This window comes from Garra rufa, chromosome 9, assembly GCF_049309525.1.
Source record: "Garra rufa chromosome 9, GarRuf1.0, whole genome shotgun sequence".
In the NCBI taxonomy this organism is placed as follows: domain Eukaryota; kingdom Metazoa; phylum Chordata; class Actinopteri; order Cypriniformes; family Cyprinidae; genus Garra; species Garra rufa.
This window is the reverse complement of record NC_133369.1, coordinates 12854113-12880919: the sequence shown is the minus strand read 5'-3', so window position 1 is coordinate 12880919 and position 26807 is coordinate 12854113. Positions and strand designations below refer to the sequence as shown.

At 37.9% G+C, this 26807-nt stretch overlaps 2 protein-coding genes across 2 annotated transcripts; one reads left to right on the top strand and one right to left on the bottom strand.

Annotated features, from left to right (window-relative positions):
- Positions 1 to 4880: 4880 nt before the first annotated feature.
- Positions 4881 to 18249, bottom strand: ptpn23a (protein tyrosine phosphatase, non-receptor type 23, a). The gene is made up of 24 exons (XM_073847140.1): positions 18044 to 18249; positions 15799 to 15873; positions 15523 to 15650; positions 15368 to 15444; positions 15199 to 15248; positions 14721 to 14852; positions 14546 to 14626; positions 13574 to 13705; positions 13419 to 13466; positions 13011 to 13126; positions 12820 to 12899; positions 12523 to 12637; positions 11715 to 11780; positions 11492 to 11637; positions 11017 to 11322; positions 10779 to 10933; positions 10530 to 10681; positions 10261 to 10440; positions 7443 to 10164; positions 6959 to 7143; positions 6767 to 6871; positions 6446 to 6584; positions 6241 to 6354; positions 4881 to 6151 (listed from the first exon to the last, which is right to left on the bottom strand). Exons 1-24 carry the CDS (start codon positions 18125 to 18127, stop codon positions 5558 to 5560), a joined length of 5982 nt encoding a protein of 1993 aa, XP_073703241.1. The 5' UTR covers positions 18128 to 18249; the 3' UTR covers positions 4881 to 5557.
- Positions 18250 to 22083: 3834 nt separating this feature from the next.
- Positions 22084 to 24674, top strand: LOC141343155 (uncharacterized). Its single transcript, XM_073847756.1, has 5 exons — positions 22084 to 22114; positions 22631 to 22981; positions 23116 to 23370; positions 23499 to 23586; positions 24614 to 24674. The coding sequence occupies exons 1-5, from the start codon at positions 22084 to 22086 to the stop codon at positions 24672 to 24674; spliced, it is 786 nt and encodes a 261-aa protein (XP_073703857.1).
- Positions 24675 to 26807: the final 2133 nt, after the last annotated feature.

The following is a 26807-nucleotide window of genomic DNA, read 5'->3' as shown; positions in this document are numbered from 1 at the left end:
GAAATACACACGACTCAGTCAGTTATTAGCCATGTTTTACGAATGTAAATATTAGTTAATAATGTTGATGAGAGACCTGGTGTTTAATTAGTTAAACGTCACGCTTGAAACCATGTAGTAGCATTGGTTAAAACAATTGTACTACTTTTTTAATGTATGTATGTGCATTATACAGTGGGTTTGTGATTGTGGCATTGATTATGGATGAATGTTTATAAGACCAACTGGTCTTATAAACTGTGCAGATGTTGTGTGTAGAGCAAGGATGCTCAAAATGGTTTAAACATGAGAGAAATAGCAAAAAGCAATCATATATATCATCAGGACGTTGTATGATGTATGGCCAGTTATCGCACAAGAACAAATGTACAGCTTGCAGCTGGGAACAGTCCTGAATTATTTAATATATAAGTGATTAAAACGTTCACCATCGTGTTTTTAGTATCAGACAATGAGATGACGCACTTCATGAACAGAACAGACTGCTGAGAGAAGACTGATTTAAAATCATTTCCGTGACCATACTGAAAAGCATCATTTACTTGATGGCAGGGGTTGCTGCCACAAACAATGGCAACTGTTTTATTGTAAGGAGTGAAATAGCACCAAGCTCCATTGTGTTTTTACTGCTCTCTCTTTCTCTTCCCAGAGGAGCACATTCCTAGACGTGATCGATGCGTGCGGTATTGACGTGAAATACTGCTCTCGACTTGCTGTATCTTACTGCTGCTGAAGTAGAAATGGTGTGGAGGATGTTTAAAGTGATGTGAAATGCCTGAATGTTGCACTGTTTCTTAAGGTGGAGAGGGGGCAGAGAGAGACTGGGTGTAAATATTGTTTTGTTTTGGCGGTTTTTTGGGCCTGCTCTGCCCTCTTCTCGGCCTTTCCCAAATACACTACACAGTGTAACCAGACAGTAGAGGATGTAACTTATGCTCTGTTCTATTTTTAACACAGGAATAAAAAACCTTTGTACTAATTCGCAAATAAAAGGCTTTCATACAAAATGTGTGTTTGATTATCTTTGTCCTCATTTGTTAAACTTCTGGTATTAAAGGGGTCATCGGATGCCCATTTTCCACAAGTTCATATGTTCTTTAGGGTCTTAATGAAAAGTCTATAATATACTTTGGTTAAAAATTATCAATAGTAGTGTAAAAAATCACCCTTTTACCTTGTCAAAATCAGCTCTGCATAACATCAGCTCATATTATTGTATGGCTCTTTAAATGCAAATGAGCTCTGCTCGCCACGCCCCTCTCTGCCTGGGACCTGATGTTTACTTTAGCCGCATTACAACAAGCACATTAATAACAAAGGCCATGTCGCCGCTGATAGCCTTGTGCCATTGCGCTCCGGGCGTCCCGTGTTCGAATCCCGACTCGAGGACCTTTCCCGATCCCGCCCCCCATCTCTCTCCCACTTCGCTTCCTGTCCTATGTAATAAAGGCAAAAATGCCAAAAAATAAATCTTAAAAAACAAACAAAGGCCATTTGCAAAGATGCATAAACCATTATACTCACTTCTGCTGTGGGTGAAGCTGCATCAGGAACGATTTGCACGAACATAGACATGTAGATGGAAATCGTCGCTTTCATTTTAAAAAACGAAAGTAACGTTAAACCTCTGTGTCTTCAGCAGCTCAGATGTCGGGAGTAAATGACTCCTATGTTCATTATTACGTCCAACAACAGAACACTTCAATCGCTCAATCTGAGACATTCTTTCTTCCCCTGCACCTGAGTCGACACAATGGCGGTCGGATTTTATCTCGGTGAGGGCGGGTCTAAGGTAAGGCGCTCATGTTAATCAACTATCGTGGGAGTGGCCTCTGTCGGTGTGCCGTGACAACGACAAAAAGCTGAGAATGACTTGATTTTAAAAAGGGAATATTACTTTTAAAGATTAAAAAAATACCACTGGGTGGATTTTTATCATTGTAGGGTGGTTGTGTACACAAACTGCCAACACACATTAATGTTCAAACTAGGGCTGGGCCATATCATACCTTTCAAGGTAATACCGGTGTAATGTTATGGGATGATATGAAATTGACATATCGCGATAGAACTTGGACTTAATGCGCGTGCGCAGTGCTGGTGTTTTCATGCGGTCGCACATGGAGCGAGAAGAATGGCGGCGACCGTGGAGGTGGCATGTACAAGCGGAGCATTGACTAACACATGTGAACCAGAATTGGTTTGCAAAAAAGTTGCAACATCCGTGGTATGGAACTGCAGTGTTTCCCCTACCATTACCCAACGGCACCTCCCGCCCCCCTTGAACGCCAAGTTCATTTTATTTTCCATATAGCGCCAGATCACAATAGAAGTCATTTAAGGTTATCTTTCCTATAGAACATGTCTATGCATTGTTCTTTTATTAAACAAACTAAATTGCCTTATGTTATTTATCTTATTTACACGAAGGCATGTCATTTCTCTCTCTACATGGTCGCGCGTTTACAACGTCTCCTCCGCGAAAACACGGACTGGATCGCGGACTCCATTCATAAAAAACAAATTTACTGTAGCGCGGAATTCGTCGATTTTTGGATTAATAAATCAAAAGTTGGTCTGTCACTTAATTCAAATCACGATATGAACTAGTATCTGTGAAAACTGAAATGCAAAAAGACCATTTTAATATGAATCCTACATGTTTGCCTCTGTATGTATGAATGGCGGAGACGCGTTTTTTTTTTTTTACTACACGCATACTGAAGCACGCGTGACGCTCCCGCTTATTGCATTTGCATCTCACATGAACAGATAAACTCAATCTCCAAAAATACTGTGAGTGTCACTTTTACCGTTTCATTTACCAAATTCTTTTACCGAAAACTAGCATCATATCATGCTGTACACACAGAAACTTCAGGCAACCTGTCAAAATAAAAGTACGGTTTAACATGAAACGGAAAAATATTAGTCTTGTATTACTTTTGTACAGAATAATGTAGGTGTTTATATATTCCTATTTAAATAATTGAAATAAAACAATATATATGATAAAAAATAAATATTACAACAAGATTAACCACTTAATTGTAGAAAAAAATACTACAATTATTATTTAAACGTTTTAAACTGAATATAACTTTTCTTCCATGTATTGATTTTAACAGTAAACCTCTGTTTGTTTGCCAAAAATTAAAAGGGTTTATTTTTCATTTGATTAAAAATAAATGTTTATGCTTTCATTTGATTATCAGAAAAATTTAAACACATAAGAATTTCTAAAAGAAAAAAAAAAAAAAAAAGATTGTAGAGCCCTACTGTTCAAAATGTTAAAATAGAGTGTTTTGGACTTATTTTTTCACTGAAATAAATGTTTTCGTTATTACACAAAGTTGGGTAGCAGTTTTGAAGTATTTTGTCTAGCGTCAATTATATCGTCAGTTATATCGTTATCGCAAATTTTGCTTTATATCGTGATAAATTTTTTTGACCAAATCGCCCTGCCCTAGTTCAAACAACATGTGAAAGTTAGTTTTGCATCCGATGACCCCTTTAAAAAGTCATGTTCTGGGTTAAATACAACAGCTTTCTAACAACAGCGTTTGTAGCTTGCTTAATTTAGAATGCATTGACAATACCTCTACTTAGTCTATGAGTGTTGCGATATAGAGGGTTTGCACTTACATCACGGTTTGGTCAGTCACCCAGATGCTCGGCCATATTGGCGATACTAGGATGTAAACAACAGCATGAACATGTACTACTCAATACGTTCTGCTATTTTATGCTGTCTAAATCATACCGTGTGGAAGCTGCTAAATCATATAGAGAAGGACTTAGTAAGCAAGAGAAGGGCATGATATTTTGACAAACTAAAGTTAATAGGTGGTAAAGATACATACAAGCAGTATTAATTAAGATATTAGACTAATATTTCACCTAACTGACTGGAAATGAAAAGAACAAACAGAAATATTCAGATTCTTGGCCTGTAAATCCTGGTTCAGTTTGGCCAACCACACACGCCTTTTGTTCCTCAGACAGTTTTTTTTTGCACTCTTCTCCTTTTGTCAGTCTATAGTAGTCCAAATGTCTTTTCCGGTCTGGCTGATTAATACAGCTTATAACACAAGCAATAAACAGCTAAATATGCGAGTTTTGTTTGGTTCAGTGGCATTGTTTACATTCAGTTTCGCCAACTGATGAAGAAAACGCTCTATACCGGTTATGACAATAATCATGATATTTAAATAATGAAATATTGTTATTGTGTATTGGGATTGTCTCAATATACCGGTATTGGCGATATTTAAAAAATAAATAGTACACATAAGATAATATGACGTTTAATAAGACACCGCCATTTTGAAGCCTTAAACTATCACGTGCCATTTGTTTTATTCATTCTCGACACCAGAGGGCTGTCACGCAGAAAAGGAATCGCTGTAGTTTCAGTTAGTTGTCGCTGGAGCTGAATAAAATGCAGAAAGAACTTTTTTGTTTGATAAAAGATGAGAATCAGCACACGATAACAACAGGTGTATCTGTGTTCTTCAAGGCACCTCAGGTATTTTCATATGGATAATGTATATTTATATTTATACACCTACCTGACTGGAAATAATAAGAACAAACACAAATGTTCTCAAGATTCTTACCCTGGAAATCCTGGTTTAGTTCAGCCAACCACAAACACCTTTTGTTCCTCAGACAGTTTTTTGCACTCTTTTTGATTTCTTGGATTTTTTTTTGCAGTCTATAGTATTCCAATTTTTTTCCCCAGTCTGACCGATTATTACAGCCTAAAACATGACAATAATTGACCATTTTCAGCAGCAATAATCAGCAAAATATGGGAGTTTTGTTCAGTTCAGTGGCATTGTTTTTGCTATTTGAAAAACAAAAACCAAATGAGACCAATATATTGACATTTGTTAAGATTTATTTACACAGTTCAAAGAATGACAAGTTAGAATCAACTCATAAAAATGCTATGATTTCTGAAGTGAATCAGAAATTTTAAGTGTTTTAAGTATTACGAGTACATCAAGTCATATTTTCATCACCAGCTTCAATTTGTCCCTACATATACGTTGCAGATCACTGTAGCTCAAAGACAGGTGCAGTGACTAATAACATACAACCCACAGTGCAAGCAGCATGTGTACAAAGGGTGAGCAAATAGTCGCTCAATCGAACTGTTAATATGTGTTCTGATAATGACAACAGCAACTTGAATGTCAGTTTTCTATCAAACGGTTTCCATTCTCAGTGTTTACATTTTTGGTGTAGCGGCAGAAGCCCACTGCAGAGGAACCAACACCTAGGCACCTTACAGGCAATCACAAACACCATGTCATTAGGAGTGCATGCTAGGAGACAAGACTGGATTTACGGAATGTAACCTAAAACACCAGTATCAGTGCTGAAAAAGTGCCAAGTGAAAAGACTTTTCAGGACACAAGCGGACAGACGTACACACAGTGATGAGGTCCAAGAGGCATGAACATGGACAAGATGTTACACGGGGTCAGAAACGGTTCATAAGAGGACTGCCTGTGGGGGTGAAGATAAAGCAGAGCTCTGTTATGTTGTTTCAGCTTTTGTTGAGCGTCCATAGAGGATCCAAACTACTGAGCGGATCGTCGCCTTCTGGTGGTCCCTGCAGGCCTTTGCCTTCCTGCGGCTGAAGGAAGCTTTGCTTGTTAAACCGCTGCTTGCCTCGATGGGCACTGTCCATAGTAAAGGCTTCAGGTGTGAGAGAAGCAAGCAGGTCTAAAGATGAGGAGGTGGGGGGAGAAGGAGCCCGAGGCACTGCTTCAATGGATGGGTGGTGATTTGAGACGGGAGATGCAGGAGTGGACCCGGTGAACCCATTCCCTTGGCCGGTAGGAGGCGAAGGCGACTTCGTCTTGCCTGGAGAAGAAGTACAAGACAGAGGAGGACTGATGGAATCAGGCATAGCTTCATAACAAAGCGGCTCCTGAGAAGGCTGAAGTGACATATCTGTTGGATCTGGTTCTGCTGTGTTTGCCACTTCAGACATAGAGGGCATCTGGTCTTGGCCGGGCTCTTGTTCATGGTCAACACTGGGTGGTCGAATGCTAAGTTTGGCCACGGTGGCTTGTATGGAACTAATAGGCATGTCTCCTCCCAGAACAATGTCCTGAGATTCCTGTCGTGAGTATGACTAGAAAGACAAAGAGATACAAAATATTAGATAATCACACTGCTGTTTGGTTTACAAAAAGGAGAGCGAGAAAGAAATATAGGTGTTACCTTTAATGCAATGTTATTTGGGGTACTGGTGCAAGGGGATGTAATAATGCCGTGACGTTGCAGAACCTGCTCTGTGTGCTTAAGAACGGCCTCATAGCAAAATTTGAGGTGAAGCTGTGAAGGTTTTTTAACAAAAGTACCATTAAACTCTATCAACTGAACACTCTGTGCAAATTCTCAAACATCATTAGGAGTGTACCATTACCTTTTCTTGCAGCATGTTCTTCCTTTGCTGCCTCATCTTCCTTACCACCTGGATCAGGTCAGGTATGTCATTGCCAGCTTCAATTTCTTGCAGAGCTGCATAAAGCAGACAGAAGGCACCAGTACGGCCAACACCAGAACTGTGAGAAACAGAAACAAAAAAAAATGTACTTGATCTTTTCTACTTTGGCTTAGCCTTGCCTATGTGTTCAATATAATTTGTATTTGGGGGCGGGATCAGGAAAGGTCCTCGAGCTGGGATTCGAACTCAGGATGCCCATAGCACAATGGCGCTATATGTCGGTATGCGGCCCACTGGTACCTGCAGTGCACTACGACTGGAGTGTGTAGTGGGCGCTGAAGCAGGTAATGTCCGTGGACTTCTTGAATGAAACGGATGAGGTTGCTTTTACTCTCTGGAAGGCCCCTTTTCGGAAAAATAAAAACAAAAACTATTAGTGTTTGAAAAGGTTGAAATTTTAATAGATTGACTGTTTTAAGAATGAGTCCTCACAGTTCAGGCCATGAAGTAAACTGTAGGTGTACAACGGTGCGTCTCAAACTTTGATCCCGATACTGCAGTCCTATCATGCGCTCTATATGGGTAGGAGTGCTCTTCTGAGTGGTCAGGGTAAGGGTAATTGGCCCCTGAGCAAGTTGTTGGCCTCTCTCTGATGGAAAGTATGGCAACACCTTTTGCTGGAAATAAAATTAAACACATTGTAGATCACTTAAAATCAGGGGTGCCTAAACTCGGTCCTGGAGGCCCAGGGTCCTGCAGAGTTTAGCTCCAACCCCAAATAGACACACCTGAACCAGCTAATCAAGCTCTTACTAGGCATACTAGACACTTCTCGGCAGGTGTGTTAAGGCAAGTTGGAGCTAAACTCTGCAGGACACCGTCCCTCCAAGACCAAGTTTGGGCACCCCTGCTTAAAATAATTTTAAAAGTGAGATTTTAGAACTTTTCAGAAAAACTCATGCCAAAGGATATTTACCTTCTCCAGTTCTTGCTCAGAGACTAACATGACAATTACAGAAACTTTCTGCTCATAAACCATGAGCCAGAAGTCGGCTGCTGTGCCAGTGAGGGGAGCCTGTGTTGCAATGAGCCGGGGGCAGTATGGAGACAGGTCCTCAATGAAACTGGCATTGATGTAATCATCTTTACCGGAGTGCAAGACAACACGATTGCAGTCGTAAGGCATCACATCCTGATGGCGGTTCTTCATAGTGTAGCAACGAGCAATAGCAATAGAGAGTTGGCGAGTATCCTTCTCCTGCTGCTCTTGCAGCTCTTTCCATTGAGCATCAAGTTTCGACAGACCTCCCTCCCAAGTTGGGCGCTCTAAGGATTGGACTGTTGATTTAAACCGTCCTAGCTGTGCACTGAGTTTCGAGACCCTCTCTGGTGCTTGGTAAGGGTCACCCTGGATAAGTCTTACGCCCTCTGCTTTTTTTCTGTGATGCTCCTCCTGAGGGTCAGCTTTTGTGGGTAGTAAAACATTGGCGGTGTCCTTGGTGCCTCCATGCTGGCTCTCGGGGCTTGAAGAAAGCAAGTCATCAGTACTAGAGTTCTGTCGCTGAAACAAAGTGGAGTCAGATGGAGTCATGGGACCAGTGGGTGTTGGAGCCTGAACTGAAGATTGTGGTAATGTTGCTCCTCCAACTGGGGTAAGAGCAGGAGATGGTCGCTGGGTGACAATACCAAGCGAGGGAGGACCAGGAGAGGGAGAAGGTGATGGGGCAGGAGAAGGTAGCACATGAGGCTGTGGTGCCCCTGGTGCTCCTGAGGATGGAGGTATCATGCTTTGAGGCCCTGGGGGAGCAGCAGCTACAGGATGCTGCATTGGTCCAGGAGCAATGTTTCCACTTTGTGGAACAGCATAAGATATTGGGCCTCCCGGTAGCTGTTGTGGGGCTAAAGGCTGTGAAGTGGGTGGCTGGGACTGAGGCTGCAGAGGTGCCACAGACTGGTTGGACACCATAGGAACACCTCCTGGGAAACTCAAAGGTACAGAGCTAGAAGGAATGGTTGGCTGAGGTTTGTAAATATTGTGAGGGAGTGCTGGAGGACAAGACTGGGGAGGGATTTGAGGATGAGGGTGGTTTAGATGCTGTGAGGGAGTGCTAGGGTGCATTTGTATCTGTGATGAGAGAGGGCCGTGAGGTTGAACAGGAACAGTAGGCCTCAGAGGGACTGCTGGGTACGCTGGCTGTTGGTTGGGTTGATGAGTCGGGATTATCTGTGACTGGGGGCAGTGAGATAGCGGTTGGGAGACTGCGGGCATTTGTGGATGAGAGGAAGGAGACATGTGAGTGGATGGCGCATGCATTTGTGGCTGTTGGGGAGGAGGCATCTGTTTTGAGGCAGGAGGTATCTGCATATGGGGAGCAGGGCCTAAATGATGAGAGGATGGGGGTATCTGGGGGTGAGGAGCACGGGGTAATTGATTGATGGGAGCTGTTTGGGGCTGTGAAGCAGGGGGAATCTGTTGACTGACATGCGCTAAGTGTGGCATTGACCCAGAGGGCACTGGCTGGGAGGAAGGAGGAATTTGTTGATTAACATGGGCTAAGTGTGGCATTGACATAGAGGGCACTGGCTGGGAGGATGGAGGCATTTGCTGATTAACATGAGCCAAGTGTGGCATTGACACTGGTTGGGAGGATGGGGGCATCTGCGGGGATATGCCTGGATGGGGCATCTGGCCCGGGGGGACAGTGTTAACTTGTGGAGTTTGGGACTTCGGGACAAATGAGACAGGGGGGTAACCCTGATGGGGCTGCATGTGGGTGGCTGGAGCTCCAAACTGTCCTTGGATTTGAGGTTGATGAAAGTTTGGTGCTCCTGGTTGTCTTACTTGAGCTATGTACTGTGGGAACTGAGGCTGAGTATGCTGTGGAGGCTGTGGCCCAGGCAAAGGTCTTGGCATTTGCTGTTGAGTTGGTACAGGTGGGTAGAATGACTGTGGTTGACTATGACTACCCTGTTGAGCAAATACCTGCTGAGGTTGATGCTGTGGATGAGGGCCTGGCATTGCCTGTGGAGGCTGTCTTATGGGAGCAACAGGTTGTTGCATGTACTGGACATGGGGTGTCATCTGAGGTGGAGCTGCATACACTGATGACACTGGTGGCATTGATTGGTGTTGGCCAAGAGGAGGCATAACTGCCTGGACAGATGCAGGACTGTAGCTAGGAATAGGAGTCTGTACACTATCCACTGTAGTGGTGGAAGGTCGGACTGGAGTGACTGGTGGGCCGGGTTGGTTCTGTGAAGATGGAGGGCAGTACCCAGACACAGATGGTGGTGGAAGGACTTGAGGGTTGGGCAGCTGTGGGAACTGTTGCTGTGCCAGAGGATGCTGGGGAAGACTGTGACTGAAACTCTGAGAAAGTTTTGGGAAACGGGAGATCTGAGCAAGAACTTCAGGAGGCGGTAAGTTTGGAGGAAATCTGGGTTGTGTGTAGAGTAAAGAAGAGTTAGCTCCAGGCCAACGCAGAATAGAGCTAGCAGCGGGATGACCAGACGGTGGAATGGTAAGTTCAGGAGGCAAGCTGCGTAGCTCTTCTGGGAGATCTCCACCAAGGGCTAGGATAGCAGCACTCAGCTCTGCCAGTTCAGGGTCATCGAAGTTGGCAGGATCCACACTTTGGCCTTTCTTCGGGGGCGGTTTTGGGGCAGTGGGTCTTTGGGGTGCCTTTTTTTTTAGCTCTCTGTCAAACATTAAGCAAAGTCAAACTTTATATTAAAAACACTACTTCTTACCAAGAGTTTTGAGTAAACAGATTGGTGATCAAACTCATAATTACTTTTCCATTAAGGCTTGTCTCTCTTCTTTTCGAGCTTTGCAGACAGTCTTGGCTTTCTCCAACAGGCGAGAGGCCTTTGTTTCCAGATCTTCATAAAACTCTTTGCCCTCCTGAGATTTCTTCATTAGATCTTCATAGGCCTCATAGGAGGCCACAAGCATCTGTACAGTGCTGTTCCATCTAAAAAGTAAATGGGTATACTGATGATGCTACACTTGCAAAAATGTCTGAATATTTGTCACGTAAATGTGATTTTTTTTTAGTCATACTTGTGTTCAGTTTCTGCCAAGCCCTTGCGCACAGTGGCATACTGTACATTAGCTTCTGTCAGCGCCTTCAGGATATTCTCTTGAGCTGTCAGGTTCTGATCAAGGTATAATTTTACCTGCCCATACTTCCTAAGCTGCTCCTCAAACACTTTCTATGAGGGAAAAGCAAGCAAAGATAAAACGATCAGTAACAGATTTCTAATACAATCCCTTTGAAAAATAAATAGCATAGTCATGTAAAGCTCATACTTTCATGTCAGCACGGTTAGTTGTAACCAGAGAAGCAGTGATGTCATCCTGCTGAATGAGGTCTCTAAGCTGCTTTTCTAGGGAGCTTCGTTGCTCCCGCATTTCTTGCACTTTACCCAAAATTCTCTTCATAGTCTGAAGACCTGCCATCTCATCTGAAAATGTCAAAAATTGTAATTTTCATAAACACAAATAACATTATTTTTCATGTCAATTATTTAAGTCACAAAATACCCACCCTCACTAAGCTGAGGTCTTGGCAATGCCTCTCTAAGGGTGTCTAGTGGTCCACCAAGAAGTCTCAGATTGCTGATGTGCAGATTCATGGCTCGATGAAGTTCGGTGTTGGTGAAGCTGGCTTTCTCGTGCGCTTCCAAATACTTTTCCAGGTCTCTCCGCAGCTCAGCCAGGGCTGGGGGCCGTTCTGGTACAGCCTGCTTCCCAGCGGCCTCTTCTAAACTTCGCTCCTCTGCCTCATCCTCATCCAATACATCTCGAATCTCTCGCAGAGAGGCTTCTACATCGGTGAACACACCTGAAAGGACTGAGGAGGGAGAAAGAGGAGTTGGATATAAGAATTTAGACTAATGTTGAACTGTACTGTTTTAAAGAGTTAATAAATAGCTTGAATTGAGAAGCACAACTTTATTTAAAAAGTAAACCTGAATCACCAAAATACTATAAAAAAGGACTTTTGAAGTGACGCCACTAACCCTGCATTGACTGAATTAGGTTTTTTACAGTATCAGGTCTCACACTCAACGCAGCACATTTTTCCATCAGCACAGAAGGAAGGGTATTATACATCTCCATATTGTCTACTGACTCTGGGTCCAGACCGAGAGAGTCCATGAACTGTCTGTGGGAATATGACAACTGAGACATTTAGATGCATACGTTTGTGTTTGTATGGTTTTTTTAGCTGTTTATACTCACTCTAGTGTCTCATTCCTGCTGTCTATTTTTGACATGACAATCCTTAGCAGCTTGGCCTTTTCTTCACTGTAAATTTAGCAGAAAGAGTTTTTAATAGTGAAACACTTGACACTTTGTCCCATATTGGATTGCCCTTCAAGTATAGCACATGGGAACTGACAATTATCAGGATAAGAAAGTGTTAAACAGTACATATACAGTTGAGGTCAAAAGTTGACATCCCCCCTTTCAGAATCTGCAAAATGTTAATTTTTTCCTTACCAAAATAAGAGGGATCATACAAAACCTTTTTGAATTTGAAGATCAGGGTAAATTTAACTTATTTTGTCTTCTGGGAAACATGTAACTATCTTTGTAGCATCTGAAGGGCAGTACTAAATGAAAACAAAAAATAGATATTTAGGCAAAATAAGGATAAAAAATTACACATCTCCATTCTGTTCAAAAGTTTTCACCTCTGGCTCTTAATGCATGTTTTGTCATTCTGGAGCATCAATGAGCATTTGAACAAGGTCATGTTTTATAAATTAAACTATTATTTTCTCTTGTGGATTATATGTAAACATATTTTATGTGAAATATCTTATTCAGGTGAGTCCTAAATAAACAATAACATGCATTTTGTATGACTCCTCTTGTTTTGGTAAAGTAATTAATATTTTGCAGATTCTGAAGAGGGAATGTACACTTTGAACCTCAACTGTGTGTGTGTGTGTGTGTGTGTGATATATATATATATATATATATATATATATATATATAGATATAGATATAGACAGATAGACAGATAGATACTACTTAGTCAAACCTGTAAAGAGAGGAGGCCTCATGGGCAGACATGGGCACCAGTTTTGCAAAAATGTCTGGGCCAGTGACACTGGGGTCTGTAGGGTTTACAGGCAAAGCTTTCACCAGTGGGGCTCCTGTGATGGATTAACATGAAACATTAATTCCTAGGACAGTTTCAAATCTTTCTACTTTTACTCATTTCTTTCAACTCCAGCAAACTCATAGGAACATGCACTTCTTCTAGTCATGCCATATAATGAATAAATGATATCCCCGTGCAGTTATAGAGCACTACAACATATGTCAGCCAAAATACCTTTCACTGACGTTAGTGTCTCCAGAGCTGGTACAGATTCATGGTAAATAAAGTCATTGTCTTTTTTGGCAGAATTAAACCTAAAATGAAAAGAGACATGAGAAGTGTCAAATCAGCTTCCTGCGATTTTTTTTTATACCAGATGAATTATGTCTTTTGGTAAGTTACGTATAACCATAATATCTGCTTACTTTCCCCCAATGACATCCATGGTAAATCTAAGAGCTTCCTGAACACTGTCTGGCTGACCCTTAGCCAGCTTAATTGCCTCGTTTAGTTTGTCTATTGAGCTTTGAAGGTATGCAACCTGTTGGAAAATAAAGTATTAGATTAACTACTTCTTTCTGAGTTCATTTCAAAAAGTATTTTAAAATCATCATCTTCCTCTTTCTATATAATAGCTTTTTTGTTTTATAATGGTTTCAGCTGAAGATAAAAGTTAACTCCAAGACGCATTAGTCACTGTCATTGTTCTTCCAAAAAAACAAAAATAAATTCATGACTAGAGGCTAAGATGAGGTTGAAACTAGTTCTCCATGCCAAAGAGCACAGATGGCCACTAACTGAAATTGAAGACAGAAAAAACAGACATGTTGTACCCTCTCTCCAAACTTCTGCTGCTCTTCAGCCTGTTTCCCCATGTGCAACTGTTGAGAGAAATAGGATTTGCATGACTTGCTTAGAAACATCAAAAATCACATTTAGATACCCTGCTCTGTAGTTAATCCAACCTTAGTTTGAACAGAAGACTCACATGAGCAATTGCAGCAAAGTAGTAAATCTTCATTTGCACTAATTTCTTCCAGTCTTTCTGTATCTTTCCTAACATTGATGCTGTTTCTGAGTTCTCCAGAGCTCTGCATGCCTCTTTGTAATAGTCCACCACCTGAAGACAAACTTCTATTTCAGTCATACAGCAAGCAAAGGGGATATATACACTACCAGTCAAAAGTTCTTGAACAGTAAGATTTTTAAGGTTTTTAAAGAACTCTCTTCTGCTCACCAAGCATTTATTTAATCCGAAATACAGCAAAAACAGTACAATTTTGAAATATTTTTACCATTTAAAATAATAATTTCTATTTCAATATATTTCAAAATGTAATTTGTTCCTGAGATTTCAAAGCCGAATTTTTAGCCTCATTACTCCAGTCACATGATCCTTCATCATTTTCTGATTTGCTGCTTATTATTATTATGTTGAAAACAGCTGAACAGCTTTGATCAACTGAAACAGCATTTATCTGATATATATATTCTACAAGCTTTTGAATGGTAGTATAAAATGTTAAAAAGCATTTTTATTTCAGATAAATGCTGATCTTTGGGAAAAAAAGAACTGTTTATATTGATATAAATACTAACAAAAATGAATGATTTCTTTAGGATCATGTGACACTGAAGACTGGAGTAATGATGCTGAAAATTTAGCTTTGATTACAGGAATAAATTACATTTTAAGATTATATTCAAATAGAAAACAGTTGCTGCAAATAGTAAAAAAAAAAAAATTCCAAATTTGACTGTTTTTGCTGTACTTTGGATCATATAAATGTAGGCTTGGTAAGCAGAAGAGACTTCTTTAAAAACATTACGAATCTTACTGTTCAAAAACCTTTGACTGGTAGTGTATATATCCATGAAAAATGCTCAAATTTAGTAACAAACTGTAATCTTAAAATAAAATTTCAATCCAGGGTACTAAATAGTAGCAATAAGGTGGTACCTGGGCACTTATCCGAGCGACGAGAAAGCTCTTTCTGTTGTCCAACATAGATTTTTCCAACAGGCACTCTTGGGCCTGACCCTGAAAAGAGCAATTGGTACTTCAGCCCTAATCTACAGCATGGCAAAAAATATGTATTCAAGTGTCCTTGTGATAGCAGATGAGTGAAACTAACCAGCATTAGGTTGATGTTGAGATTGAGGATCTGGTGACTCATGTCCACACTGAAGTTGTGGCTGAAGTGGTCTCTCAGATAGGTGAACGCTCCAGCCGAGCACTGGAAGTGTGTGCAAGATACTTTCATTCCCTAACAGTGAGAGGAAAAGTGAGAGTTAGGATGCAAATTGCGTTAATTAATTATGAGTTCCAAACCAGGAAAAACATTCACATACTGCTTGAACTCAGAAATTTGGAATTTTATGAAATCTGACTTTTCCCACTTAGTCACAACCTCACATGGCACACCCACAGACTGCTGACAATCTGTTGGATGCGTATTGCTCACAAAACTCTAAAGCATTTTCTCAATCTAGTGTCATATAAAATGGTGGTGGTGGCTGAATCAGTAATTCTGACATGATGTGCACACTGCATTAAATCACATGATACTTAAATTGCTGTATGTATGCTGTCTCTTCTCTAATTCAGCTCACCTCTTCAGACACCCTGTTGTCCATGGCTCCCAACATTGAATGGAGAGCTCCTACAACATGGAAAACATGACTTGAATCAGGAAACAAGCCTGGTTTTGAACAATACCTTATTTAAACCATGCAGTCATTGACTAGAGGAATAATACGTATCAGTCTAGTACTAACTCACCCAAATTATAAAGGATGCAAGCCTGCTCATAGCAGATGTCCTCATGGGTCACTGTCTTCCCAGAAAATATCTCTGTCCTGGATATTAAACAAGAAAAGTGTAAGGGGAAGGCAGTATACAAGAGGGAAACACTATGGCTGGGTTGGTGCCCTCACCAGGAAATGGGAACAGCAGCTTCCTGCCCCAATCCTAAAGGCACACGACTCTGAAGATAGTGTAGTTGTCCGAAATATTTCCTTAAGGTGCTGCAGCCCTCAAAGTCTCGTGTGACATTCACAGCACTCTAGAAAGACAGGACGATGCAGAGAATGTAGAAAATGCATGATCATAGACTTGCCGTCTATCGGTTGCTTGACTGGAAGAGCATGGTAATAGAAATGTTCAGGGAAGACACGATTAAAAGTATGTCTTGAATGCATTGTAAGATTTACCTGTCTCAGTTGCTCCAGTTTCTTCAGCTGCTCATTATAATTGTCAGGATCCTCACCGTAGTTCTTCAGTATAAACTGAGAAAAGGGAAAAAGCAGGTAGAGATTTGTGCATGAAAGAAACAAAGTAAGGGAGTGTTCTGATATTTCAGGCCACTAACAAGACAATACAAATTTTCACTAGAAAACAAATATTGAAAATGTTAAATACATTTTATTTTTAAAAAAATCAAAGAATGCTAAATTATTTTTTGCATTCTTCAAATTAAGGAATTAAAGTCAAAATTTCTCAATATCTTGAACCCTGGACCACAAGTAGCAGAGGTATGTTTGTAGGAATAGCCAAAAATACATTTTATGGGTCAAAATTAATTTTTTTTTTTTTTTAATTAATGATGTCAAAAATCATTAGGATATTAAGTAAAGATCACGTTCCATGAAGATATTTGTATATGTCCCACCATAAATACATCACAACCTAATTTTTAATTAGTAATATGCATTGCTAAGAACTTCATTTGGACAACTTAAAAGGACCCTCAGATTCCAGATTTTCAAATAGTTGTATATCGGCCAAATATTGTCCTTTCAAATGATGTATAACTCTCACATTTTAAATGAATTGACCCTTATGACTGGTTTTGTGGTCTAGGATCACATATTTATATATTGCAAAATCTTAAATACTTCTAATTTACTATATTTTTAATGTTAATTATTTATTTTCCACTAACAAGAGCATTCAATACAAACAAAAGTAACCAAGAAAGAAAATATCAAATCATTTGACATTAAAGGTTGTATCAGCGATTTCTAGCCTGAAACATAAAGTGTCAATTTCAGCTGACCTTTCATCACGATCCGCTCGCTGCCTGCCCCATAAATTGTCTGTGAAAAAAACGCGTCTCTCTGGTCAGCCTAGGGTCCGAGATATGCCAAAAAAACAATCGGCACTACCAACCTTTCCACAGATAAACAAACAGTGTTCCAACCAATCAGCGTCAGGGGTTTGGTGTTGTGGACTTTCCTACTGGTGCAGGGATGTGAGGGAGGCGGAGCGAAAGTCCACAACACCAAACCCCTGACGGATCGTGAAGAAAGGTCAGCTGAAATTGACACTTTATGTTTTAGGCTAGAAATCGCTGATACAACCTTTAAAGAGACACTGAAAAAATATATTTTTAGGCTTTTACCATGAAACCTACAACAAAATTTGGAAAAGCAGTTCCTCTTGAACCTCAATTCACTAAATTATAATAGTTCTGTCAGTTTGTTTGCATGCAATGTCAATAATTACCACGCATAAACATAAACAACCACCTTTAACAATATGAACCTGCCATTCTTCCTTTGGCCTAGTTTGTTAGGAACGGATCCAATAACTAACATGACGCAAGCTGATAAAATTCCTGACTGCTGTGAGGAAGTAAAGCATAAGGAAGCGTGATTTTTGTTAAGTTTAACACATTAATATAAACATTTGATTCAAAAACAGTAATTTTAATGTATTCTCAGAAAGGGACTCTGCAGTAATTGCAGAGGAAACAATAATAGGTATAAACAGAAAACACAGATGAATGACTTTTGTGGAATGTCACTGTAACACATACCATAACAACATAATATGGCAGTGTTTAGGTTAGTGAATGAGCAAAAACAAATAGCTTCTAATAATTAAAAAAAAAGGTTTTGATTTTTTATTCCCCTGAAAATAACATTTACTTAACTTCATATCTTTCAAAACTCACATGACTCTGTCAGTGGATCTTAAAATGAGTCATTTGTAACGGAATGTCTGTTTTGATGTTTCTACACGGTTCTCACACAATGCTATAATATGACCAAAGAAGATTTGGAATGTAGTACAGGAGTAATTATGCCTATTATGTTTTTTTTGTCATTTTAGAGTTGGACATCACCAGTCCCCATCCCCTTTTATTGCATAGACAATTATTAAACCATCTTCTTGTATTCCGCAAAATAAATAAAGACAAACTGATGCTGAGTGACACCTGGGTAAGTAAATAACGACAGACAATTTTGTGTAATAACAGATATATTTTGTTTGAACTGTTACTTTAACGAAACACATATATAGCTCATATAACAGCTGAAAAACAAGGCCCTGGGCTAAAACCTGAGTTTTGTGGTAGATGACCTATACAAATCACGCTGTTTTGTTTGTTTTGAGTGTGTCTCGGAGCGATGACAGTAGAGAGTGGCTCGATCAGGCCTGTGTGGTCCTCACCTGTTTGACAGTCGGGCTGAACTGAAACTCCCCTGCCTCCTTCAGATCCAGCCAGATCATCGGCATTCGCGGCACGGCTTCCATCGCAGCCGCCGATTTCGCTGAGCCGTCTACAGTAGAATAGTATTATAGCGATCACGCACCTGGAAAAATAGCCGCGGGAATATTATTTTCAATTTTACAGCTCTGAACGACTGTGTCATGTACCCATTTACACCCATAAAGGAAGCGATTGCAGCTTCCGGAAGTGACGTCATGCGATGTGAACTCTGATTCTGGGAAATGTGGTTCTGCAAAAAAGAACAACGTTTTTGATGCTTTATGAGTAGGCTACTTGCTTAAATATATGATTTAACCTTAATATTGATGCAACTATGTTTTGGTTTCCCTGATCATTTATATATTTCATGTTCTGCACTAAAGTGGTTCTGTACTGTGCACTGTTTCATAGTGATGTTTATTCCAATTTAAAAAAATACTGGTACTATTAATAACCTATTGCATTTGTAAAAACTGCAGAGAGATTATATTACTTTATTAAAGGATACTGTGTCAATTATTTAGAAAATACTGTAAAAACTACCTAACCTTCTAGGTAGTTTTAATTTAACTCAACTATTGCTTAAAAATTACTATATATACAGTGCCTTGCGAAATTATTCATACCCCTTCATTTTTGTTCCCATTTTGTTATGTTGCTGCAAATTTATTAAAAATAAAAAACTGAAAAGATCCCGTTGCATAAGTATTCATACCCTTTTCTGGGACACTCGAAATTTAGCTCAGGAGCATTCATATTGCTTCTAGATGTTACTACACTTCGAGTGGAGTTAAACTGTGGCAAATTCATTTGAATGAGTATGATTTAGAAAGGCACACACCTCTCAGAAAAGGTCTAACAGCTGAAAATGCATATCAGAGCAAAAACCAAGTCCTGAGGTCAAGATAACTATAACAATTCACATAACAAGTGAAACTTGCTCTGCTTCTGTTGCCTTGTAAGAAAATATTTTCATATATATTTTCTTTATATATTTAGTACATTTAGTTTGTTGTCCAATTTTCCTCTAATTAATTTCTATCCGATTTTAATAAACTGAAAATGTATTGTATACAGTGGAGACCAAATTCTGAGGTCTATTGTATCTCTGTTATTGCTTATTGTCTTTTCAACAGGGTAGACATTAAATAGAACAAAAGATGACAGTTGTATGTAAAGAAGTGTTCTGTTCGTCTGTTTGCTGTTAGACTGATGAAATATGCTTCAAATGTGAGCAATCAAGACACATGTCACTGTGGTCAAATATTTCTATTCTAATTGCTTTATTTAATCTGACAAATAGTTATGGTAGTGATTATTTGTTGGGGAATAAAATAGCTATCAGGGTTATGTTCAATTTTGGTTGAGTTGGTGTTCTATCACACCCACACATGTGCACATAATTCACTTCTCTGTTCAGCCACCTGGGAGCAGCATTGGTCTTCATACCTACTAACCAGTCAGTATAACAGGGCTGGGCATTTTCGGTCCTAAAGGGCCTCAGTCCTGCGGATTTTGTATGTCTCCCGTATCAGACACACCTAATTCAGGTTTTCTCTGCTAATGAGCTGATGAGTTGAATCAGGTTTTAGATGAGGGAGACATACAAAATATGCAAATTTAAAAACCCCAGGTCTACTGTATGTGTGTTTTTAGCTCAAAAATCGTCAAATAGGGAACTGTTTCTGGCTAGTTCTCTTCCTTTAACAAATAAAAATGTGGTTCTTTTGAACTTTTTTAGATATAGCTGTAAAGATTAGTGTTCCGAATTGGGAGTAGACAGTTCTCAGATAAAAATAAAAAAAAGCTTCTGGGTTAAGCATTGCTTGATAAAAAGAAAAAAAGGAACTGCAGAGCACTGAAAAAAAAAAAAAACCCTGAGAACTTTAAAATTATATTAATAAATTAAATTAAGAAACATTTTAAGAAAAAAGGTAAATATAACAATGACATTAACAATATAAATAGGCTACTCAAATACATTCAGTAGTTTACAGGTCATATCAGTATACTACTACGTCTAGTTATGAATTTGTTTTGTATATATTTTTAACATTTATGTACATGGCATTTGACACTGTAGAACATGCAGTTGTGTGGTGTTCTTTTGTTTGTTTTGCATTTAATACCTTTTTAATTGTTTTTAAGGACTTTAATTTGATCTCCTAATGCATCAACTGATTGATCTGATATCCAAAACCTGACTAGAAAATAAAAGACTGTCAATTTAGTTGACACTTAGTTGCCAATTAGCAACATTTAAAAGAAAAGAAAAAAACTTTGACATTTCTTATTTTTATGCCATTTTGCCCAAAAGAAACAAAGCAAAGATTTCCTTGTCTAGTAAGACCATTCAGTAGGGGAGAGCGGGGTAAGTAGTCACACGGGTAAGTTGTCACACTGTTCATACAGTAACTCCAATACTAGAGGCTTTATCTCAAAAATGAAATGGCCACTTTGTGTGACTTCTTCTTCTATAGTCAACCTCCTGTTCACATGTGGTCAAGACTGCTTTAATCTGAGGTGAGCACAATTTTTATATTTTTTGACCTAAAAAGTACAAACAAATCACTTTAAATTTTCTTCAGTACAACTTTGTTATAGTAGGTATAGGTATTATTATTTTGCACAAAATAGAGGAGACAGTAACGTGTCTTTTGATACTTTAGCTGACGTGCTATGTTGAGCTAACCCTGACATTTTGCCAACATTAGCATACATGTCAGTTTGGGGCAAGTTGTCTTATTGATTTTGGGGCAAATTGTCACAAGTGCACATTCTCCATTTAACAGTCTATAACTCCGTAATGAGATAAGATATGAAAATGTGATGAATACATCATATGTGCCTGAGGCTTCCTTCTTTCATTTGGTAAGACATTTATTACATTGTGATGTATGGTGCTCAGTAAAAGTTACACAGTGTGAAAAGTGTGACAACTTACCCCGCTCTCCCCTACAATAATAATAAAAAAAAAACTAATTAAATAATTCATAAACAGCCCAAATCATTTAAAGAGACACTGGAAAAAAAATCAGGCTTGGAGCCTACAAGAAAATCTGGAGAAGCAGTTACACTAGGGTAGTGAGTGACCAAATACTCACCAAATGGTGCCACCCAAAACCCATATGACTTTTTTTTCAGTGGAACATAATATAAAAATAAGTCATTTGTTGTATGTCTGTTCTTTTAATACATTTGAGTAAATGGTGACCAGTCAAGTAAGATTTTTTATTGAATTAAAGTTTAAATGTCTCTGTAGATTTCTCATACAAATCTATATGTGACCCTGGACCACAGTTATGAGGGTCAATTTTTTGAAATGGAGATTTACACGTCATCTGAAAGAAAAGAAGAATAAGGCTTTCCATTGGTGTATAGTTTGTTAGGATAGGACAAAATTTGGCTGAGATACAACTACTTGAAAATCTGGAATCTGAGGGTGCAAAAAATCACCTTTAAAGTTGTTCAAATGAAGTTCTTAGCCATGCATATTTCTAATCAAAAATTAAGTTTTAATATATTTACAGTAGCACATTTGCAAAATATGTTCATGGAACATGATCTTTAATTATTATCCCAATGATTTTTGGCATGAAAGAAAAATCAATCATTTTGACCCCTAAAATGTATTTTTGGCTATTGCTACAAATACCCATGCTACTTAGGACTGGTTTTGTGGTCCGTGGTCACATATATGGCATTTTCCATAACAATATGCACTGGTTGATTGCATTTTATCTAGAAGTGTAAAAAAAGTACAAAAACATTATACCTTAATTAAAAAAATGTAAATTTGTTAAAAATGTAAATTGGAGCATATTTTATATCTGTAGATAGGGAAATAATGTTAAAAGATGGTAATAGTATTAGGAAGGAAATGAATATCAGCCATCGTTTGAGCAACTTCTTCTTTCTTTCATTTTCTCTTTTTGTGTTTTGTCTGACACTCCACGTAACACATCTTGTGTAAACTAAACAAGTGAAACACTGATCTGAAATGCTGCGCATTCTTCTGCTTCTGCTGCCTGGTAAGAAAATATTTTCTTATGTATTTTGCACATTTAGTTTGTTGTCCAATTTTCCTCTAATTACATTTGATCAGATTTTAATGAACTGAAAATGTATTGTATATATACAATGAAGACCAAATTCTGAGGCCACTAGTAAAAATGTTGCTATTTTGTGTTCTTTTTATTTTCATTGAAAAATTACATTAAATGAAAAGCTAAAAAAAGATCTTATTAATACCTGATGTATACAGAGTTCACATTTATTTTATTAGTGACATATAAATATTACATAATCTTAAATATCTCTTATTTATTTATGCCATAACCTTTAAATTCTTTTTTTGTCTGGGCTCAGACTTTAGAATCATACTGTATATCTGTTATTGCTTATTGATTCATTATGTAAATAAGTTCTTAAAAGCTGTCACAATATATTTTATAATAAATTTATCTAAAACAGATATTGTCTCTATCCATTTCAGTTATCTACAGTAACAAATACTTTAAATAAATAAAATGTTCTGTGCTCCTCAGGTGTTCTCAGTGCTGATTGGAATGTAAAATATCCTTCTCCAATCTGTGCTGCGAGGGGATCCAATGTCACTATTGACTGTAGATTTACATATCCACAGGAGCAAGTAAAGCGAGTGCTATGGTGTTCAATGAGATTAAACCTTGATCAGATGTGTCGGAATTCGCCGTATGTTTATGATAGTGAAGCCAACAGTAATCAAAACAACTTTAAATACATTGGAAACAAAACCTCAGATTGTTCTCTTTTGATCAGTAATATTGATCAAACACATTCTGAAAAGTATAAATTCAGATTTATAACCAATACGAACATGTGGACAGGTGATTCTGGAGTGGAAATTTCAGTACATGGTAAATATAAAAGATTTATTGTTGATTTGTACCTACTTTTGTTGTTGCTATATTGTTCGCGTTTTTTTGTTTGTTTGTTTTTTGCCAAAAGAAATCTAGATTCATTATGGAGTATTTTTCCTGGTTTTTAATAGATTTAAGAGTGTCCATGAGCAGGTCAAGAGCAAATGGCAGCACAATAGTTGGAGACTCTTTGAATTTGACATGCACACTCAACTGTCCTGGTGATTTAGCTGAGGTTCAGTGGTTTAAGAATGGTGATCCGATTCAACAGTCAGAGCCCGTCCTCACCTTCAGCAGAGTAACTGCTGAAGACACTGGGAATTACTCTTGTTCTTTAAGAAACTTTAAAACAACTGTATCTGAAGAATTTACCATTTACATTGAAGGTTGGTTGAACTGGTAAACATATGAACATTTTCATATCTACGTAATCATATTCATATTTGGAAAATGTGAGATTTATTGTGCATAATTCAAAGTAAATGATACAGTATCTTTTTGTTGTCATCAATAGATGTCGCCGGGTTCTCAATAATACCAATTATTGTAGTGTCTTTAGTCTCACTTGTTTTCATCATTGCAGCTGTGATGCTTATAAGAAGGTAAGACATTTATGATTTGTTTGTGCTTGCACACACCAATATATTATACATTTCTCAGTTACTCTACCATCAGTCTAAATGAAACATTAACTGCATTTTAAAAGAGTTTGAAAGCACATTTGTGCATTTTGTGTAGCTGTCAAAGGAGAGTTTTGTAATGTTGGTGAGAGTCTGTGGTTAAGGCTTATGACACAAAGTAGCCAAACTGCATGTAGCCAAAATAATTTGTAACATGTTATAATTTAGGGTTAAAGAGTATAACTGCAGACGTAATTATTCATTCATTCAATCATAATAACGAGAATAACGAAATAAGTAATTTTTTAAATATTTCCTTGGAACCAGCCCCCTTTTCTGAAATCATCACAGATTTATAATGCATTTCTGTCATATTTACTCTTAGAAAGAAGGCAAGGAATCAAAGAAAACCATTGGATGAAAAAGAAGCCCAAGATTCTCTTTACAGCACTCCTCAAAAAAATGTAAAACCTACATAAAAATGTATAAGATGTACATAACTGCCTTTTTGAAAAGACCACCAAGCTTCTTAACCAACCTATAATTATTTTTAACCATCAAGCCTCTTTTGGTCAACCAGCTTCACACCACACTGGTTATCCTGAGCTAAGCTGGTCTTTTCAGAAGGCTAGACATAAAACGGAACAAAAGGATGACACTTAAACGTAAAAAAAAAAAAATGTTCTGCATAATCTGTTTGCTTTTAGGCTGATCCGAACCTACCGGAAGCTGACGATGTACAGCAGGAAGATGAAGTAGAATATTCTTCTGTCATCATTAAACCCAGAGAACTGCTTCCAATGTGAGCATACATATTTATACACACTGTAATTTTGTTTATTCTGACCACCAGAAATGATGCAACACAATTAATCATAGCTGACATCATATTTGTCTATTTTGACGTTATATTGTGATAGTAAATATGAGTATTATGAGTAAATTCACTGTATTTCACAGTGAGGACAATTTTCACTGAGTATTTCACTGTAATGATCTTTATTTTTAGGTCTGCATACACAGAGCAGGAGAATGATTCTACCATCTACAGCACAGTGATGAATGGTTAATCATACTCAATCCTACTTTTCAGATTTGTATCATGATATAAATGCAAACATGTGCCTACTGTGTGTGTGTGTGTGTGTGTGTGTGTGTGTACCTGGTATTCATCACGTTGTGGGGACCAAATGTCTCCACAAGGATAGGAATACCAGTAAATTTTGACCTTGTGGGGACATTTCTCAGGTCCCCATGAGGAAACAGGCTTATAAATCATGCACAATGAGTTTTTTTGAGGAAGTAAAAGTTTGCACAATCTCCTGTGAGGGCTAGGTTTAGGTGTAGGGTAGGTGTAGGGCGATAGAAAGTACGGTTTGTACAGTATAAAAACCATTACGCCTATGGAATGTCCCCATAAAACATGTAAACCAGTGTGTGTGTGTGTGTGTGTGTGTGTGTGTGTGTGTGTGTGTGTGTGTGTGTTAGCTCTAAAAATGTCAGATAAACTGTTTCTGGTTAGTTCTCTTTTTTATACAAATACAAATGTGCTTAATTTAAACAGACTACAGTCGTGGCCAAAAGTTTTGAGAATGACACAAATATTAGTTTTCACAAAGTTTGCTGCTCAACTGCTTTTAGATCTTTGTTTCAGTTGTTTCTGTGATGTACTGAAATATAATTACAAGCACTTCATACATTTCAAAAGCTTTTATCGACAATTACATGACATTTATGCAAAGTCAGTATTTGCAGTGTTGGCCCTCCTTTTTCAGGACCTTTGCAATTCGACTGGGCATGCTCTCAATCAACTTCTGGGCCAAATGAATCCTCTTTAGGAGACGATCCTGGCGCTTGCTGGACTTTCTTGGACACCCTGAAGCCTTCTTAACAATGCAGTGGAAAGTTTTTTTCAGGATTAAGTTAATTTTCATGGCAAAGAAGGGCTGTGCAATTCATCTGATCACTCTTCATAACATTCTGGAGTATATGCAAATTGCTATTATAAAAACTTAAGCAACAACTTTTTCAATTTCCAATATTTATGTAATTCTCAAAACTTTTGGCCACAACTGTAGACAGTTAAGCTAAAGAAAGCATTTTGGATAAGCATTGCTTGATACAAACAACAGTAAAAAAAGAAACATAAAGAGTACTGAAAAAACTTACAAACTTTAGAATTACACTATATCTATTTTTTAAAAGAATGTCTTCTGCTCACCAAGCCTGCATTTATTTGATCCAAAGTACAACAAAAAGAGAACAGTTTAGATTTTTTTTTTACTATTTAAAATAACTGTTTTCTATTTGAATATATTTTAAAATGTATTTTTTGTCCTGTGAGCAAAGCTACATTTTCAGCATCATTACTCCAGTCACTTGATCCATCAGAAATTATTCTAATATGCTAATTTGCTGTTAAAAACATTTATTATTATTATTATTATTCTCATCATCATCAATATTTAAAACAGTTGAGTACCTTTTTCAGGATTCTTTGATGAATAGAAAGATCCAAAGATCAGCATTTATCTGACATAAAAAGCTTTTGTAACATTATACACTATACCATTTAAAAGCCTGGAGTCAGTATAGTTTTTTTTCTTTGAGAAAGAAATGATAGAAATCGATTCTTTTATTAAGCAAGGATGCTTTAAGTTGTTTAAAAGTGACGATAAAGACATATATATTGTTGCAGAAGATTTCTAAAGATTTCTATTTCAGATGCGTTCTTCTAAACTTTCTATCAATCAAAGAAACCTGAACAAAAAAAAAATCTACTCAGCTGTGAAATCACAGGACTAAATTACATTTTAAAATATATTCAAATATAAATAAGTTATTCTAAATAGTTATCAAAATTTGACTCTTTTTTGTTAGAAATAAATGCAGGCTTGGTGAGCAGAGGACACTTCTTCCAAAAACATAAAAAATCTCACTGGTAATGTAGGCTACGTTAATAAATGTATTCAATTACGAAACTTTCTTGGGGAAAAAAACATCAATATAATAAATAAATAATAATAGCAGCTATAAATATGTTTCTACGTCTATGTTTTGTATGTGTTTTTAACATTTAGCCTATGTATACCATTTATGACTGTAGGACTTGTAGTTTTGTGTGGTATTCCTTTGTTTTGTTTTGTTTTATAATGTATTTACGTAATTGAAACGTAATACAATGATCTGTTGAATGTAACTAT

What these genes read in the sequence shown, in the direction of transcription:
- ptpn23a (XM_073847140.1), bottom strand. Translation starts at nt 18,127, where the DNA reads ATGGAAGCCGTGCCGCGAATGCCGATGATCTGGCTGGATCTGAAGGAG. An exon ending in TTGCATCCTTTATAATTTGG is followed by an intron (nt 15,249 to 15,367) that starts GTGAGTTAGTAC and finishes TCCATGTTGTAG; the next exon opens with GAGCTCTCCATTCAATGTTG. An exon ending in ACTTTGCTGCAATTGCTCAT is followed by an intron (nt 13,467 to 13,573) that starts GTGAGTCTTCTG and finishes TTCTCTCAACAG; the next exon opens with TTGCACATGGGGAAACAGGC.
- LOC141343155 (XM_073847756.1), top strand. Translation starts at nt 22,084, where the DNA reads ATGCTGCGCATTCTTCTGCTTCTGCTGCCTG. An exon ending in AGTGGAAATTTCAGTACATG is followed by an intron (nt 22,982 to 23,115) that starts GTAAATATAAAA and finishes GGTTTTTAATAG; the next exon opens with ATTTAAGAGTGTCCATGAGC. An exon ending in ATTTACCATTTACATTGAAG is followed by an intron (nt 23,371 to 23,498) that starts GTTGGTTGAACT and finishes TGTCATCAATAG; the next exon opens with ATGTCGCCGGGTTCTCAATA.